We start from the raw sequence: 16,083 nt of genomic DNA, 5'->3' as shown, positions 1-16,083 counted from the left end.
TTAAAAGATTTTCTTACCAACTAAGCAGGTTATGTTTGTCCAGGATGTTGCAGTGATGGTAAAGCTTAAGTTTTCTGATAGGCCTTAATATTATTAAAAGACTGGGATTTTGGATGTAAGGTGATGTAAACTAAGATTCAGATGTGTTGCACCACTCCCTCCTCTCGGAAGGAGGCGCTGTTTGTTTCTACAGGCTGAACGCTGACGGACTGCAGCAGGTCCCTTTAACTCAACTCACATGGAACTCCTGGCCGGTTCTGCCCCGCGTGCTGGCAGTTGAAGCCCTAACGGACCAGACCGAGCTCCGGGCTCCAATCTGTCAGACTCGCCTTTACTTCTTCGTAACTTCACACGTATCCGACTTTTTAAAGAAGTTTAGTACAATTTTCGCGGTCAACTCGGTAGCTAGTGATTACACCTGTCAACAGAGGCTCTGTTTGCATACTTGACAGCTGTAACATACTCGGGACACTGCTGGTTACCGCCGCGAAAGGATACGTTTACTAGAAATATTAACGTTAACGGTTTAACTGACAGTGTTAGCGCTTAACTGTCGAGATGAATGAGGAACTTGAGCTAATTCTTTCCCAGCTGACACAGCCTGACAATGCTGTTATCCAGCAGGTAAAGCCACAAACTACTTTTGTTGAAGTTAGCATTACTAACGTTAACTACCTTAAGTTTGTTAGACGGACAAGGTTGAAACTAACCGTTAAGCTAACTAACGGTAAGTTTGTTAGACAGACACGTCTGAAGCTAACTGTTAAGCTAACTAACGGTTAGTTTGTTACACAGACAAGTTTGAAACTAACCGTTAGGGCTAACTAACGGTTATCGAACTTTAACATTGCTAACCCAACGTCTGGTAACTTAACGCAGGGCTGCAATCATGATATTCAGCACCACTGTATCTACTGTCGGTTAACAGTAACACACTTTCAACTGTAAAATTTTATTTAAAAATAAATAAATTTAAGCCCCAGGTTGTGAGCCATTAGGTGCATGTTGTTAAATGTATCGGTGCCCTGTGATTTTATAATAATGTAAGTTATAAGACATTTGTGGCAGCCAGTTTAACTTTGTGAGACCTCTTTGTTCCCCTGTAGGCCACCACCCAGCTGAAACAGGCGTTCAAAGACCCAGCCATTATACCAGCCCTGTGTGCTGTCATGAGTGGCTCCCAAAACCCCCAGGTATTGTGTGAGCAGAGAGGATTGTTTTATCCTATGGGATCAGGGTAGTTTCCAGAATGAGTGTGTGATCTGAGGGTGTCAGCTCTTGTCCACTGTCTGCTGCTTTCATCTGAGTACACCACCTGAAATCTTTCCCCTGATTTTTATCTCTTAGACTCGTCAGTCAGCTGCAGTGATGCTGAGGTTGAGGGTGAAGAAACACTGGAAGAAGATTAGCTCCAGTGATAGAGAGAGGTTAGCTAATTTTTTTCGGTGAAAGATTTCCCTGTATTTGAAACACTACACCCAGTTGTTATAGTTAAAGTTGAAGATGCATTGTAATTGTGATTTTTGCCTTTATTTGCGCAGCCTTAAGGCGGTGGTGTTGCAGGCCTTCATGCAGGAAACAGAGTAAGTTATTCAGATTATACAATGATAACTTACTGTGTCTTAAACGACCCTGATTGAAACACTGAATCACATAAAATGTTACCTCAAGCTCATTAGACATATCTAATGTGAAATGTAATGTATAAATGAGCTTGCACTCTATCTATATGTATTTCTATTTTGCAGACACACAGTGCAGCACTCACTCTCCCAGTTGTGCGCAGTGATGGTAAAACATGAGACGCCAGACCGCTGGCCCGCCCTGCTGCAACTCCTTAATCAATCTACAAAGAGCAGCAACCCTCATGACAGACAGGTACAGGACTCATGGAACACCTAGAGATTTAGATACGGTCCAGGTATTGAACTACAAAACAACTTGAGTGACAGTTTGTTTAGAGTTGTTGTAATACTTCAGTCTCCGGTTATATTGTATAACATGATCTTCATCAGTAACAGCCTCTGACTATCAATGCCTTTCTGTCTAACAGGTTGGCTTGCTACTGTTGAATAAGGTGATGGAGTCCAACCCTGAGCCTTTCAAGCCTCACTACTGCCAGCTGCTACAGTTGTTTGGCACTGTACTGCAGGACCACAACAACCCAACCGCTTTGTACTACTGCATCCTCACTCTCACAGCCATAACTGCGTACACTGGCTCAGAGGAGATGGTGAGGCAGTGTTACAGTTTTAACTTTGACAATTGGAAGGAACTGTTTCTAAATAGTATAAAGACATTCATACCATTATAGATGGGATATATTTCTACTCTTTTTAATGACATATTGGTGCCCTACAGAGCCAGATGCGTTCTATCATCCCAAGTCTGATTGTCGCTCTGAAACACCTCATCAAGGCAGACCAGGTAAATTGTAATTTCCAAGTTGCTGTTTCTGTAACCACTTAAGTGTATTCAAGGGTATGGATAAATCAGACCTGTAAAATTATTGGTTCTGTCTGCACAGAGCCAAGCCAGCGAGGCCATGGAGGTGTTTAATGAGCTCATGGAGAGTGAGGTGTCCATCATCGTCCCTCATGTTTCTGACATTGTCCGCTTCTTCCTTGAGGTGGGAGCTAAACTCTGTCTTTACATCCCACTGTGTTCCGAATTTCATTTTAATCTCAAAAGTGACAAATAGTGGTTGTTATCCCAATGCTCAAAGTGTGGTGTAAGAGAATTCTAACCTATGCTCACTATCAATGTTTGTGTCAGGTGGGCAGTGACACCACACTGAGTGACTCCCTGCGGGTGAAAGCGCTCTCATGTATTGCCTTCCTCATCAAGCTGAAGAGCAAGGTAAAGTCACCATACCATAAATAAATTAACTTTAACTGTAATTCAGTTTGTAATGGGTAACAAGGATTAAGAACAGTAGCTGTAGTCATTTTGTACCTCAACCCTTCCGGTACTATTAATCTTCAGAACATATAGTTGACAGCTGCCCCTCAGTCTTGTCTTGGTTTTTCATGGACAGTTACCAAAGATTAATGTTATATATGCACAGATAGTTATAGCAGACATTTTCAGTTTATACATTTTTTTGTAGATGTTTACACATTTTACCTGTGACTAAAAAATTGAGTTCCTTTTCTGCTGAAATTGGAGAATGAACTACGTTCAGTTCCCGTGGAAATTATTTCACCTGCATTTGGGGAAAACTAAATTGACAGGAAAATTAATCCCTTTCGTTTTATCATTGTAGTATACAGTAGGAGACACAGATAAAATAAAATACATATTATTTACCTAAATGTGGTTACATTATATTGACTATATTAAAAACAAATCCTTTTAATTTTTCCTTCCTTGTAGATGGTGCTGAAGCAGAAGCTGCTGAACCCCATCCTACAGACCATTTTCCCCGTGCTTATTGCATCTCCCCCACCTGGTCAGCAGGACCCAGAGGATGAGGACGACGACAGCGGAGACGCCACAGACAGTGACAATCCCAAACACTGTGCTGCTCAGGTAGGAAACACTTTATTTATGTTGAAATACAATGGGTTCTTCTGTTGCGGAGAAAATATACTGCCCAAAAGCTTTAGTAGATTCACTGTGGAGTTGCAAGGTTTATCTTGATTCATTTGTTTTTCTTTTATTTCCAGATTATTGACACTATGGCACTCCATATGCCCCCAGAGAAACTGTTTCAACAACTGGTAAGTTATCTGAATGTTGATGAGACGTTCTTCATTTTTTTTTGTGTGTCTTGATGAATCCTTAAAACTGCATTGTGTATTTCAATAACCTGCATTAAGTGAGAGAGCCCTGATTCAGATACCTGCCTCTTGACAAACCATTACGGTGTGTCTCGTGTTCTAGATGCCCCTCACCCAAACCTGCCTTACCAGTGAAAACCCTTATGAGAGGAAGGGGGGCCTCATGTGTCTTGCTGTGCTGGCTGAAGGATGTGCTGACCACCTACGCACCAAGTATGTCCAGCTGACCTAGAAAAAGTTCCTCATGCACCTGTTCTTTCTTATTGCTTTTGTACTTTTCATGACAACACACCCATATTTGTGAGGGTTCACTCTATAGGCTGACTAATAACAATCGCCAGGATTTTAGTATATTCACCTTCTTTTGTCTGTCTCCGTGTTAGGATGCTGTCATCAGTGTTGCAGACAGTGTGCCAAAGTCTTTCTGACAGTAATCAGGTGGTGCGCAGTGCCAGCCTTTTTGCCCTGGGACAGTTCTCTGAACATTTACAGGTGAGACGACACAGCAACGTGTACAATGCAATGGTTTAAAAGTATAATCTCAAATATCTTAAATACATTTTTTTTTAATGAAAAGTGTTTATAAATGGATGATAAATAGACCTGTTCCATATGAAAAGTGCAAGATAACTTCTATTGTGACATGACACTTTAAATAAAATAGAATTGGATTAAGCACTACTTACTTAGTTTTTGCAAATTCAGGTGCACCTGTATCTACAGTTTTATGTAATACAAGACTTTATATTGTTCTGGTAAAAAATATTATTATTTCAAACATTCTCTATTTTCTGTTGTTCAATTTGTTGTCCACCTGTTCTTCCCAGCCTGAAGTGAGCAAGTACTGTGCAGAGTTGATGCCTTTGCTGCTGGGTTACCTTTCTTCTTTGAACCAGGCCAAGGTTGGCCATGTCACTAAGGCCTTTTATGCCCTAGAGAACTTCATGGAGAACCTAGGTAAGCTGAAAAAAGGCATTGACTGCCCAATATGCCAACTGCAAGTGGAAACATGAAATTTCCACAAACATTCACATTATAACCTAAATTCTTATTTTTTCTTTTTAAAAAAGCTTCCAATGTACGAGTAAAAACAAACCTAAATTAAAAAACAACAGTGTTCCAGCCTTCATATTACAAGATGTCATTTTATTATTCTCCATGATATAACCAAAGTTTTTGTCATTAAAAGTTTTTGGAACAAGATCTAAATGCTTTATCTCCTCTTTCTTTGGCTGAACAGGAGCAGATATTGAGCCCTACCTGCCCACCCTGATGGACACTATGTTGTCTGCCCTTAACAACACTGAAAACCTCAAGATAAAAGAGCTTGCTGTGTCCGCCATAGGGGCCATAGGTAAGAAGCTGTCAGATTCATCAGATGTAATAATGCAGTCTTATGTTCTCTTTCAATTTCAAATACTGAACAACACACTTTCGATTGTCATAGTAAATATACTAGTTTAACTTTGATCAGTTTTTAAGTCTATGGGTAAACTTAGCTCAGGGTTGTATTTCTGATGCGGAGAGCTGAGAGACGATGCAGTTTTATACTTTCTACAAACAATATACCAGGAGGGATTATCAAGCAGGGTTGTTGGTGTAAACAACAAAAATCTCAAAACACTTGGGCCACTATGACACAATAATTTCAAATAAAACGTTGTTACTGCTTGGATCCATGTGAAGTGACCCAAGCCCCACTGTGAATCCCTGTTTTATCAGCCAATGCTGCCAAGGAGCTACTGGTTCCCTACTTCACTCCAGTAATTGAAAGCCTGAAGGGCCTCCTGACGACCACTACAGAGGAAATGAGGCCTCTGCAAACTCAGTCCTTGGGTAGGTAAACCACAAAGAGCTGCAGAGGAAAAGGAAGAAACTATTTCCCCCACCTATCCCTGGTGGAATCTTGTTATAATGCATCTTGTGCTAATGTATTTTTTGTTTCGCTCCGTTAAGGCAACAAAAATAGCATCTCGCTTAACGCCAAACTCAACAGCATGAATGAATGGATGGATGGATGTTGATGGTCTTTTGTTTTGGTTGTTAGATACTCTCTCTGTGTTGGCCCGTACCATCGGCAAAGATGTCTTCAGTCCTCTTGCTGCAGAATGTGTTCTGTTGGGCCTCAATCTCACTGACACCATTGACGACCCTGACTTGAGACGCTGCACGTATGTAACTTGATGTTGTTGATGTGAATTGTTTTTGTCTCTTCCCAATAGACAAGTACACACACACACACACACACGTACACAGTCTATTAGTTTATAGCCTAAACTGAAGAAAAGAAAGCAGAATACAATATAAAAATTACATTTCTGTACAGAAATGACCATATACATCATTGTAGTTATTTATTGGGAAAATAAATCAGAATCAGAAATACTTTAATAATCCCAGGGGGAAATTGCTTAAATTTAATTTAAATGATAGTGTGTAATAGCACAAATCCTGTAGCCTTTACATCACCTCTGTCTGTGCTTCCCTCCATCAGGTACAGTCTGTACTCTGCTGTATCCACAGTCAGCCCAGACTGCCTCACTCCTCACCTCACCGCCATTACAACGGTTATGCTGCTCGCCCTCAAGTCCAATGAAGGCATCATGGTATAAAGCAAACATACAACGCTCTGAAACCTGCAGGCTATTCATGATATTATTATTATTATTATTTTTTTATACAGCATTTATCTTTTTTACCCTGGTCCTTCCTCTCCTCAGGCCCACGTTGAGGAGGACAAGACATTTGTTCTGCTCGATGATGATGATGATGACAGCGAAGGAGAAAAAGATGCAGAGGATTTTCTGGAAGATGAGCCTGAGACAGATATCCATGATGTTGCAGGGTAGGGATCACACACATGTACAAACATACACATGCAAGTATATTTACCCTGGGTTTAATGTTGTTTTTTTTCACTAGACTGAAATCAGGGCTATTCACTTTTTTCATCATCATCCTCCCGGAACTGTCCCTAAATTAATGTGGACTCTAAAATCTTTGTTTTTTCTACATTCTCATTAGTTAGAATCCTTTAAATCTCACATTTAACATAAAAGATCATACATCATAAAATTATTAGATGATCAATCATCTACCTTTTTATTCATATTCGTCTAGAAAAGATTACTGTAGAGGTAAATCAGTCACATCACAAACAAAGGCCAAGATGGCAACAATAGGGCTGTCCTTCTTCAGAAGAAGTTAGCCTTTATTGGACCCGCAGAAAGTTAGAAACGGCCCGCCAGCTGGTATGTAGAAGTTAGAGGAGCTGCTGGACAAGATGTTCCTGTCAAGGGGAAAGGAACAGCATGTTGCACAGAACAGATCTCATTTTAGCCTTTTGTCTCATAGGAGATTAAGTGAAGTAAGGTCTAGTAAGTGGTTCATATTTGATGTGAGCTGTTGAGTTTTTGACTCCTCATACTGTTGTTAATATTGGCATTAACGATATCAAACAGTGTAGTTTGTTAGCTAACTGGTAACATTAATAATGGGTTGAGTTCCCCATTGCTGTCAGGGTCTGGCTCTGCTGTGCATATTCCTGGGGTTTGGTCTCTTAATGCAACGTTAAAAAAAAATGTCAGTATCCCACCACAATACAAGTGTCTGATTTTGGAGGTCTAGCTATGAGCTGTGTGTGTTTATTTTGTCAGGGAGGTTTAATAAGAACTGTGTGTTTGAGCACTCATCATCAACTCTGGAAAAAAAAACTTTGTTTAATTAAAATATATTCTTAACTTGCCAGATCAGACGAGAAGGTTACTAGATTTACTTACCCGACGTGGCATTTTACTTGCCCTTGTCAATCATTATGTTGAGCCCTGCTACCCCTGAGCAAACGATTGCTCTCACTGTCTGATACTATGTGTATCATCTCTCAGGTTCAGTGTGGAAAACGCCTACATCGATGAGAAGGAGGATGCCTGTGATGCACTGGGAGAGATTGCCTTCAGCACTGGGTACATTTTTCCACCGGATCTGTGTGCAGTTTGTATTTTGTCGTAAAGTTCTGAAAAGGCTTGTTGTACAAACTTCATGTCAGACATTTCTTGTGTGTATTCATTTTTAATCCTTTCTTGCTGTGGTTTCCCCTGACAGTGCTGCCTTCCAGCCCTTCCTGGAGTCCAGCTTCCAGCAGGTTTACGAAATGAGAGATGTAAGTCCCTCTGGCTGGCTGGTCGGCCCTATTATCCTCCTGTGTCTAATGTGCTGTGAAGGGCACGGCATGGTCTGTGTTTGAGCATGTTTACATTATTACTACCCATCGAGCTGTAACGTAATGCTTTTTGCTATCCTTCCACCCTAGTTTCCCCACGAGGATGTCCGCAGGGCAGCCTTTGGAGCCATGGGCCAATTCTGTCGAGCTCAGCATCAAGTTTGGAAGGAAAATCCCACTGAGGCCAACCACCAGGGTAAAGCCTCTCTTCTCAGGAACTCTACGCTACTGTTATTCTTTTCAGGAAATACAGAAATGGGCAGTGCTGCTTTTTTACTCACTGTTTTTTCTGCATTTTAAATTTTGAGGCGACTTGAAAGTAAGCCGGTACTGGCCGGTCCGGCATACCACTGAAATATTTAAATATACTGTCTAAAAAAGGCACTTTCAGCATGACAACACACCTGCTAACGTCAAATTACCAGAAGCAACACATTTTCCCCAGTATACATTGCCTATAACTCATTCTGAATTGTCTCTGAATTGTGTCTGAACCTTCTGTGCGGTTTTCACTCGACAGACAATGAGCAAGATAGCGCACGTACAAGTTAACCATCTTACACCAACTTGCGCAACTGGTATCCAAAGGGTTTTAGTAGACGGATAAGGCAAAGTCTCCCAAATAAAAACAACACATACAGAAAAATATCTTGATGTTTCAATATTATGTTATTAAGTGTGCAGTGTTTCGCTGGACAGACAACGAGCAAGCAGTATGGCTTAACCAGATCTTGTGCTACAGCTGGCAATCAAAGTGGTTGAGCCTAGCGAATGCTTGATAAGTCGACTATTATAAATAATGAAGTGTATTTTTTGGTGCGCTACCCACTGGGCTAAAATCAAATCACAACTCTACCTTAATAAGCTTTAAAAGCTTCAAAACATGTCAGCCAGCTCGTATGGGTCAACGCCGTCTATCTGCCAGATTCGCTTAATATCTCTGCTCCATTCAAATGTTGTGCTGAGCGTGAACGCACCCCACCCCAAGATATAATTAAAAATATATTATAAAAAGGTATCACAGATCTTACTTTCTGGCATAATCCGTTTGGAATTATGCGAACCAGCGCAATGCTAAACTCCCACAGTGGGCTGTGGGTGACAGAGTTGTATGAATGCGAAAGGTCAGATGGACGTGGTTTCGTACCCATAACGTTAGTTCAGTATTCAGTGGTCTGGCACTTCATGCACGTGCTACTTGACGGTACATGCAGGAAAAAAAATTGCTCCCCTGCCCTTAGCCCAATTTTTGGCTAGAAAAAACCCTGTTACTACAGTAGGGATTATTAAATAAAACAACAAGGGAGCAAATAAAAGTCATCATAAGCTGCCATAAGAAAATTGTCACTTCATTCTTCCTCAATCCAGTACATCTTGTCTCCCCCAGCCCTACTGAAGCTGCTGGATATGGTGCTCCCTTGCTTTGTGGAAACAGTACGAACAGAGCATGAGCGCCAGGTTGTGATGGGTGTTCTGGAAACCATGAACAATGTCTTGAAGTCCTGCAAGGAGGAGGCTTTCAAAAACCCTTCACGTCTTAAGGAGATCAGCCATACCATCCGCGACGTGCTCAAGAAAAAGGTGAAAAGAGGGGGAGGCTGATGAGGATGGGGTGATGGCTTTTCTTTTTTTGTTGAAGCTAAGGTCACTAAGACGATTTCACAGAGTTATATTTCCTTGCTGGAAGTTAGTCTGGTAATGCATCATTGCTTTTCCCGCTGTCCAGACAGTTTGTCAGGATGGTGGTGGTGAGGAAGCAGATGATGAAGACCAACAGGTTGGCAAATACAAATGATCAAGCAGACCCATTATTGCCACATTTCTATGTCCATGTCTCACTGTACATTTACTGTGTGCCTTCTGTTCAGGCGGAGTACGATGCCATGCTCCTGGAGTTTGCTGGGGAGGGAATTCCCCTGCTGGCCTCCTCTGTGCCTGCAGACAACTTCGCCCCATTCCTTAACGACCTGCTGCCTCTCCTCATGAGCAAAGCTGTGAGTGCAGGGATTAATGTTCTCTTTCACTATGACAGGCCATGTATGAAATCAGTGTAGATAAAAAAAAATTTAAAAAAAGATTTCAGAGGGCAAAACCCAGAACCGGCTGAGTCATGTTATGCCCTTGTTATATCAGTAGCTGGCAGCAATGAGCTGTGAATTCACTTGGGACCAGAGTTAGCCATGGAGTTGGTGGGTAATGTTAGTGGTGCGGTTCTGGCTCATAAAGCAAACTGCTGAAAAAAGAATTAAAAGAAAACGTGACTGTAAATCTGCACTCCAATCTTGCCGGTAATTTACTGGATTTCTTGCCACAACAATACGGTTGTGCATCGTGGAACTTCTTGTTTTTCAGTTCAGTGCCCACGTTAACGGGTTAGAGCAGCCACAGCCAGCCTGAGTGCCACAGCTGCAATAGAGATTCGGAGTGTTGCCTATTTTGCACTCTTTCTCCTTGTGTGTAGGGACGGTTCTGTACAGCAAAGGCCCACAGATATTTATCCAGGCCGCTGCCATTGACTCCTTGCTTTCTGTATCTGTGAAATTCTTTACATCTATAATGCTTCTTTTTATTGACTATAACAAGGACACAGTTGTTTTCTGAAGTCATTAGTACAGGTCTATTGCAAGTAATTCCGTTGTTGTGTACTTTTTGGTCATCATCAGACTAATAAATTGTCTTTCTCCCTCAAAAGAAATCTACATGTACAGTGGCAGACCGGTCCTTCTCTGTGGGAACGATCGGGGAAATCCTGCAGGCCCTCGTGAGCGTGTCCGGGGGCAAAGGAGTGGCAGGCCGACTTTCCAATCGTTTGCTTCCCGTGCTGGTAGCAGGAGTGAGAGACAGTGATCCTGAGGTTCGCAACAACAGCGTGTTCGGACTGGGAAGTTTGGCCGAGGCAGCTGGATCCATCTGTGTGTCGTATCCTTCTTACTTGTGTGCGCTCCTGAGGGTGTGGATGTGAGTTGTGTACTAATGCATGATGTACTCTCTACTTCCCACGACCACTTTTTGCCATGATCATTAACACGCACAGGCACACACACACACACACACACACACACACACACACACACACAGGCACACAGGCACACAGGCACACAGGCACACACACGGTGAAAACTATAATCTTCACGTGCAACTGTTCCTTAGTGAAGTGTGTTCCAGAGACTATCCCATGATGCTGTCTGTGTTTTCCAACATGCTGACCAAAGAGTCAGACCTCAGGGTGATCGATAACCTGTGTGCTGCCCTCTGCAGGATGATCATGAGTAATGTGGAAGCTGTTCCTCTGGAGCAGGTATATCTATAGCTGGCACCTCGCCTCACAACACTGTATTTATTTTAGCCACCACAACTAGTCTTCACTGCTGACAATTCATTTTCACAAGCAGGAATTTCACTACAAACTGAAATGAAAGCAACATGGTGTCTTGTCCAACAGGTCGTGCCTGCTTTAGTGGCTCGTCTTCCTCTCAAAGAGGACATGGAGGAGAACAAGACAGTGTACAGCTGCTTGACTATGCTGTACACAAACAGCCCAGCTCTGGTACGGTACAAACACAATCTACTATTACACTCCCTTTTTAGAAATAATATATATTTGTCTCCCCTGGCATCCAAGCTTGTGCCAATAATCTTTAAAAACCTACTGCCTGTCTAGGAACATGTTTCCTGCCTTTCAGAAAACAATATTGACAATTTTGTTTGAATGTGATATCCAGGTTTATTTATGGTGACATTGTGAAGGGTATATTCTTTGTTACAATTTGTCTTTCACGCCAGCCTCATACCGATATCACGATCATATTTTCTTAGTAAAACAAAGATGTTAGTCACAAACACAAGCAGAGAGTGATAGTTCTATATTATTGGTGCTGGAAATGCTGTTCAAATGTATAGAATGATCCCAACATGCTTTTTACAATCTTTCCATTCATTTTTATCTTTTTTTGCACAGTATCATTACAACGTTATGCCTGCATACAGCATTTTCAACACACAAGCTTAGCAATATAAAGACATGGAGATGACAACAGGAAGCCCAAACCTGAACATGTCATACAGAATCTGTTTTAACAAACATCACATGCTTTGATGATCATCTTGAAACATGCGGTTTCTCAGGCATTTGTGCGAGTCTGGTCCTTGGATTTGGACACTAGTTATTGAACATTGTTAAAATATTCTTTAAAAAAAAAAAATCTCTTTCAGGTCGTGAAGCTAATGAAGCCCATAGTTGCTGCTTCCAGTCATGTCCTCGGAGACAAGAAAGTTGATGCAGGTGAATATTTCTCTGGTAACAGGCAAGATTTTGTATTGGCTTGTTTTCTTAGCTGCACATAAAGAGGCACAGCCTTAAATTGAACTCCATGCTGAAATGTTTAGTGTTCAATGTGTTTTTGCATCTAAAGTTATTAGAAAATCTAAGAGTAAACCGTACAACCAACTATACTTAATTTCCCCCCTCACTGAGCACCAAGCTGCACAGAACACTTATCAGCGGTCTGTCGTAATATTCCCGATCTAGTATTCTGTCTTCACTGTTTTTCTATCATCCCTAAACTCTTTCATTTCATTTCATCTCTCCTCCACAGACGCTCAGAACATTTCGGCCATGCTGATGAAACAATTTGCCCAGCACCACCCTGCAGAATTCCAAAGAGCTGTGGCCTCACTTCCCGGAGAGCAGCAGGCCAAACTTAGTGTGGCCATCGCTGCCTCGTAGCGCGCACACATCCTTCAACTGTAGTGCGACAGCCAGCTAAAACAATGAATTTTTATACTGTGGGTGGAAAATGGGACAGTTATCTGTGACGTGTCTCTAATGATATCTAAATACAGCACTTCAACCATTCTACTACTGTAGTTATTATCACATTGGGCAGTTATGCTTCTGAATATTAACTTTTAATTTATTTACTTATACGCATGCCATGTTGAAGTTTTATTATTGTAAGAGTTTCGGTTTACCACCCCATGTTGTTCCCATTGTATTTTGTTTCCCTGTTTTTCCTGTAAAGTGCTACTATTAATTACCACTGTGCCCTTTCTGCCACTGTTTGGACTTCAAGGCTTTGATATCTGAGTGTGAAGCAATGAATTTGAAATCTGATCAATTTAATTTTGTGTTCCAATCTCTGTTTAAACTTCTGATCCCTATGCGTTCTTTTCTGACATTGCCTCACTCAGATTGTCGCCTACAAAGGGCCAACAGCAGTTGTGTGTTGTGTGAACTCTGGCAGAAATACAGCAGCTGAACCTCCCCCAGAGGTCACTGACCAAAACAACGCTTGCTTTAACTCTCAATACACTCTGTTAATTCTTACAGCAGCTCAGCCTGCAACTGTATGCAGCGGTAACCAGTCTGTGTCCAGTCGGTGCTATTTCTGGTCAGCCTATTAAAAAAACTATTCAACAGTTTCCTACAACACATATTTGACAAGTGCAAGAGACGCTAGAAGTTCCACCTCGCCTCACTGTAGAAAGAAACCGACGTCACTTTGAATCCTCTAAATAAATGCTCACTTGCATCTTGGAATCAAAATGGAAAAAAAAAGTGCTCGGCCGTGGACTAGTTGAACATTTGTGTCTTGGATTCACATTAAATTGCACTTTGTTGTGGGTGATGGTGCCTCGCTGTCGCTCCTCAGATCTCCCGTTGTCCCTGGGCCTCCGTTAAGTCAGGCTGCTGGTTTTCCACGTCCAACGCCATAGTCATCTCCACCGGTGCCAGTCCATCACCCCCTGACAAACAGAGAGGGCTTTTTTTAAATGCATGCGCCACTTAAACCACAAAGATATATCCGTATGCGCTAATGAGCCAATGATGAGGGGTAAATACCACACACTGGTAACAGCAATGAAAACAGCCCTATGAATGTGTACACACGACACAACTGAGAAGATACTATCTAAACTATTTTAGTCTCAAACTGTACGTTGCCTGTTTGTTGTTGACACCAGGTGTGACCTTTAGCTGGCTTTGTCACAACTTAGCCCTTTCTGTACACAACTCATCCTATTACCTGTAGAGACAAAAAGAAATGCTCATGATTGGAAAAGTCAAACAGATTTCTAAATGAATTCCAACAGCGTTGAGGTCCACAGCTTTATCTGGACTCTGACGTAATGTTTACAATGATCTCATTTCAGGTGCCTGAGGCTCTGGCACTCTGCTGTGCTCTACATCCGTCTGACCAATCACCCGCTTGACTTTAGAAGCATGGTTACATAGAAATAAATCCTCCGTTATTAGAGCGAACATAGATCAGAACAAAATTAGAATCCAGAAGCCCTGAGAGCCAACAGTAACGGCAACATATGATAAATTATAAACTTGACAGGAGTTTGATATTGCATTGATTGATTTAACCCCCTCCACAGACCTGTATATCTGTTTTTCCAGGGCAGGATGTTCATCCCGGTGCGACAGAAGGAGCGGTCAGTGTGGGCCTCGGTGCTGTACAGGACCTCCTGGAGCTGTTTGTCTCCAGGCTTCTGGGCTTTCACTCTCACCTACAAGACCAAACCAAAATCGTTATTTTACCATCATGCCGCAGACATCCTTTTGTTTGCGCGGGACCATAAAAATAGCCATCTGTCATCGTACCTCGAGGATGGTGATCTCTTTCTCCTTCAGTTTCCCTGCTTTGTTCTTAACCTGGGTCTTCTTGGTGTCCACCCACACCACCCTCTCCTTCACCTCTGACCTGGACACACAAACATGTTAATGCATCTACGTGAAATAGCTTTTAAAAAAAGACCCCTCACACTGGGAGCAGACTCACTCTTGGATGCCCAGGTCAGCCAGTGTCGTGTCCAGGAAGGGGAACGGCTGGTGTGCTGGGTCAGGCTGCACCTCGATAGGCTGCACCTCGATGGGCAGTGTCACCGCCATGGGGATCTCCCACTCCATTTCAACGCGCACAATCTTGTTGTGTAGCCCGGGGGACTCCTCGTCTCCTGGGCCGTCCAGTCCTCCGTTGGCCTGCTCCACATTAGCCTCTCCCTCCTCCAACAAGCTTTTTGTCTCGTCTGCTGCCAGCTTGACTCTCTGTTCTTGCTCGTATGCTCTTGGGCTTTATCTCTGTGACTAATGCCAGCTATCTGCGCCGGGTTGCTGCAGATACTAGGGGGTGGAGGGGTTTGTTCTCCTCTCAGGGCTGATGATTCAGAGCTCTGCCTCTTCTGATGATGAAGGCTTCTGGAAGGTGCAGGACAGTGTGTGTGTCTAATGCATGCAGACTTGGGCTCTGCCCTCCTGGCTGATATAAGCAGCTGGTGTGAATGTGTGTTATGTGTCGCTCAGATGTGAGCTTTATTAGACTGTCGGGGTGGTGATGGACGTTTGTTTGCACTGCCAGGTGTCTGTGTGGATTTCCAGTTTGACTGGGTCTGATTTAGTTGAGCATGTTTTGACTTCAAACGGAGGAAGTATGTGGCCTAAAGCGCTTCCACTCTGTGAAGAAATGGTCAAGAACTGAATGCTTTCTGATCCAAAGTTGATTTGTGTGTAATATTGTTCCATGACGCAGAACAATATGCCAAGAGGTCACATCAGGTTCAGTGTGGTCAACAGATTTATTACTGTGTAGTTTGACCACATCTGCACCTCCACTCATCGCTCGTCTCCTTTCTCCGATTGTTCAGGTGAACAGGAGGTTGACGTATGGATCATTCACAGCAAAGCGTCACCTGTTCAGCTTTTGAAAACATTACAAGGGGACACACACACGGGACACGTGTGGTTCTATGCTGTGGAGCATGTGTGTGCTGTCCTGTACAGCAGGGCTCTTTTCCCACTAAACTAGCACTCTGGACTCAGCATGCCACATTCCATGGGCAGCCACAATAAATCCTCCTTACGTCAGCACCGCAGAGGGATACAGATGATGTAAAGGCTTGGGAATGTATAGAGCCAAAGGGAGGTTGACCGTAAGGATCAGTTTATAGTGGCGCATGTTGGATTTTCTGCTCGTTACAGAAGAAGAAGAAGAATTCCTTTATTAGTCCTGCAACGGGGAAATTCGATTTTTTCACTCTATTATTGTTATTCATGTTACACACACACACACACACACA

The 16,083-nt window shown here is 42.5% G+C and overlaps 2 protein-coding genes across 2 annotated transcripts; one reads left to right on the top strand and one right to left on the bottom strand.

Moving 5' to 3' along the window:
• The first annotated feature begins 297 nt into the window (after window positions 1-297).
• ipo4 (importin 4) lies at window positions 298-12,856 on the top strand. The gene is made up of 30 exons (XM_083936274.1): window positions 298-624; window positions 1,107-1,193; window positions 1,348-1,427; window positions 1,542-1,583; window positions 1,749-1,878; window positions 2,054-2,233; window positions 2,362-2,427; window positions 2,528-2,629; window positions 2,776-2,859; window positions 3,376-3,531; window positions 3,669-3,722; window positions 3,886-3,995; window positions 4,166-4,274; window positions 4,610-4,739; window positions 5,023-5,136; window positions 5,505-5,618; window positions 5,830-5,953; window positions 6,277-6,388; window positions 6,503-6,627; window positions 7,667-7,744; window positions 7,884-7,941; window positions 8,092-8,197; window positions 9,389-9,582; window positions 9,728-9,778; window positions 9,870-9,995; window positions 10,694-10,920; window positions 11,167-11,299; window positions 11,444-11,548; window positions 12,214-12,283; window positions 12,597-12,856. The coding sequence occupies exons 1-30, from the start codon at window positions 559-561 to the stop codon at window positions 12,725-12,727; spliced, it is 3,264 nt and encodes a 1,087-aa protein (XP_083792400.1). The 5' UTR covers window positions 298-558; the 3' UTR covers window positions 12,728-12,856.
• Window positions 12,742-15,227, bottom strand: LOC310963433 (uncharacterized protein). The gene is made up of 4 exons (XM_083936275.1): window positions 14,790-15,227; window positions 14,612-14,711; window positions 14,388-14,517; window positions 12,742-13,746 (listed from the first exon to the last, which is right to left on the bottom strand). Exons 1-4 carry the CDS (start codon window positions 14,915-14,917, stop codon window positions 13,649-13,651), a joined length of 456 nt encoding a protein of 151 aa, XP_083792401.1. The 5' UTR covers window positions 14,918-15,227; the 3' UTR covers window positions 12,742-13,648.
• Between the last annotated feature and the right edge of the window lie 856 nt (window positions 15,228-16,083).

The sequence above is a fragment of the Echiichthys vipera genome (assembly GCF_963691815.1).
Source record: "Echiichthys vipera genome assembly, chromosome: 21".
NCBI classification, from domain to species: domain Eukaryota; kingdom Metazoa; phylum Chordata; class Actinopteri; order Perciformes; family Trachinidae; genus Echiichthys; species Echiichthys vipera.
This window is presented reverse-complemented; position numbering and strand designations above follow the sequence as displayed.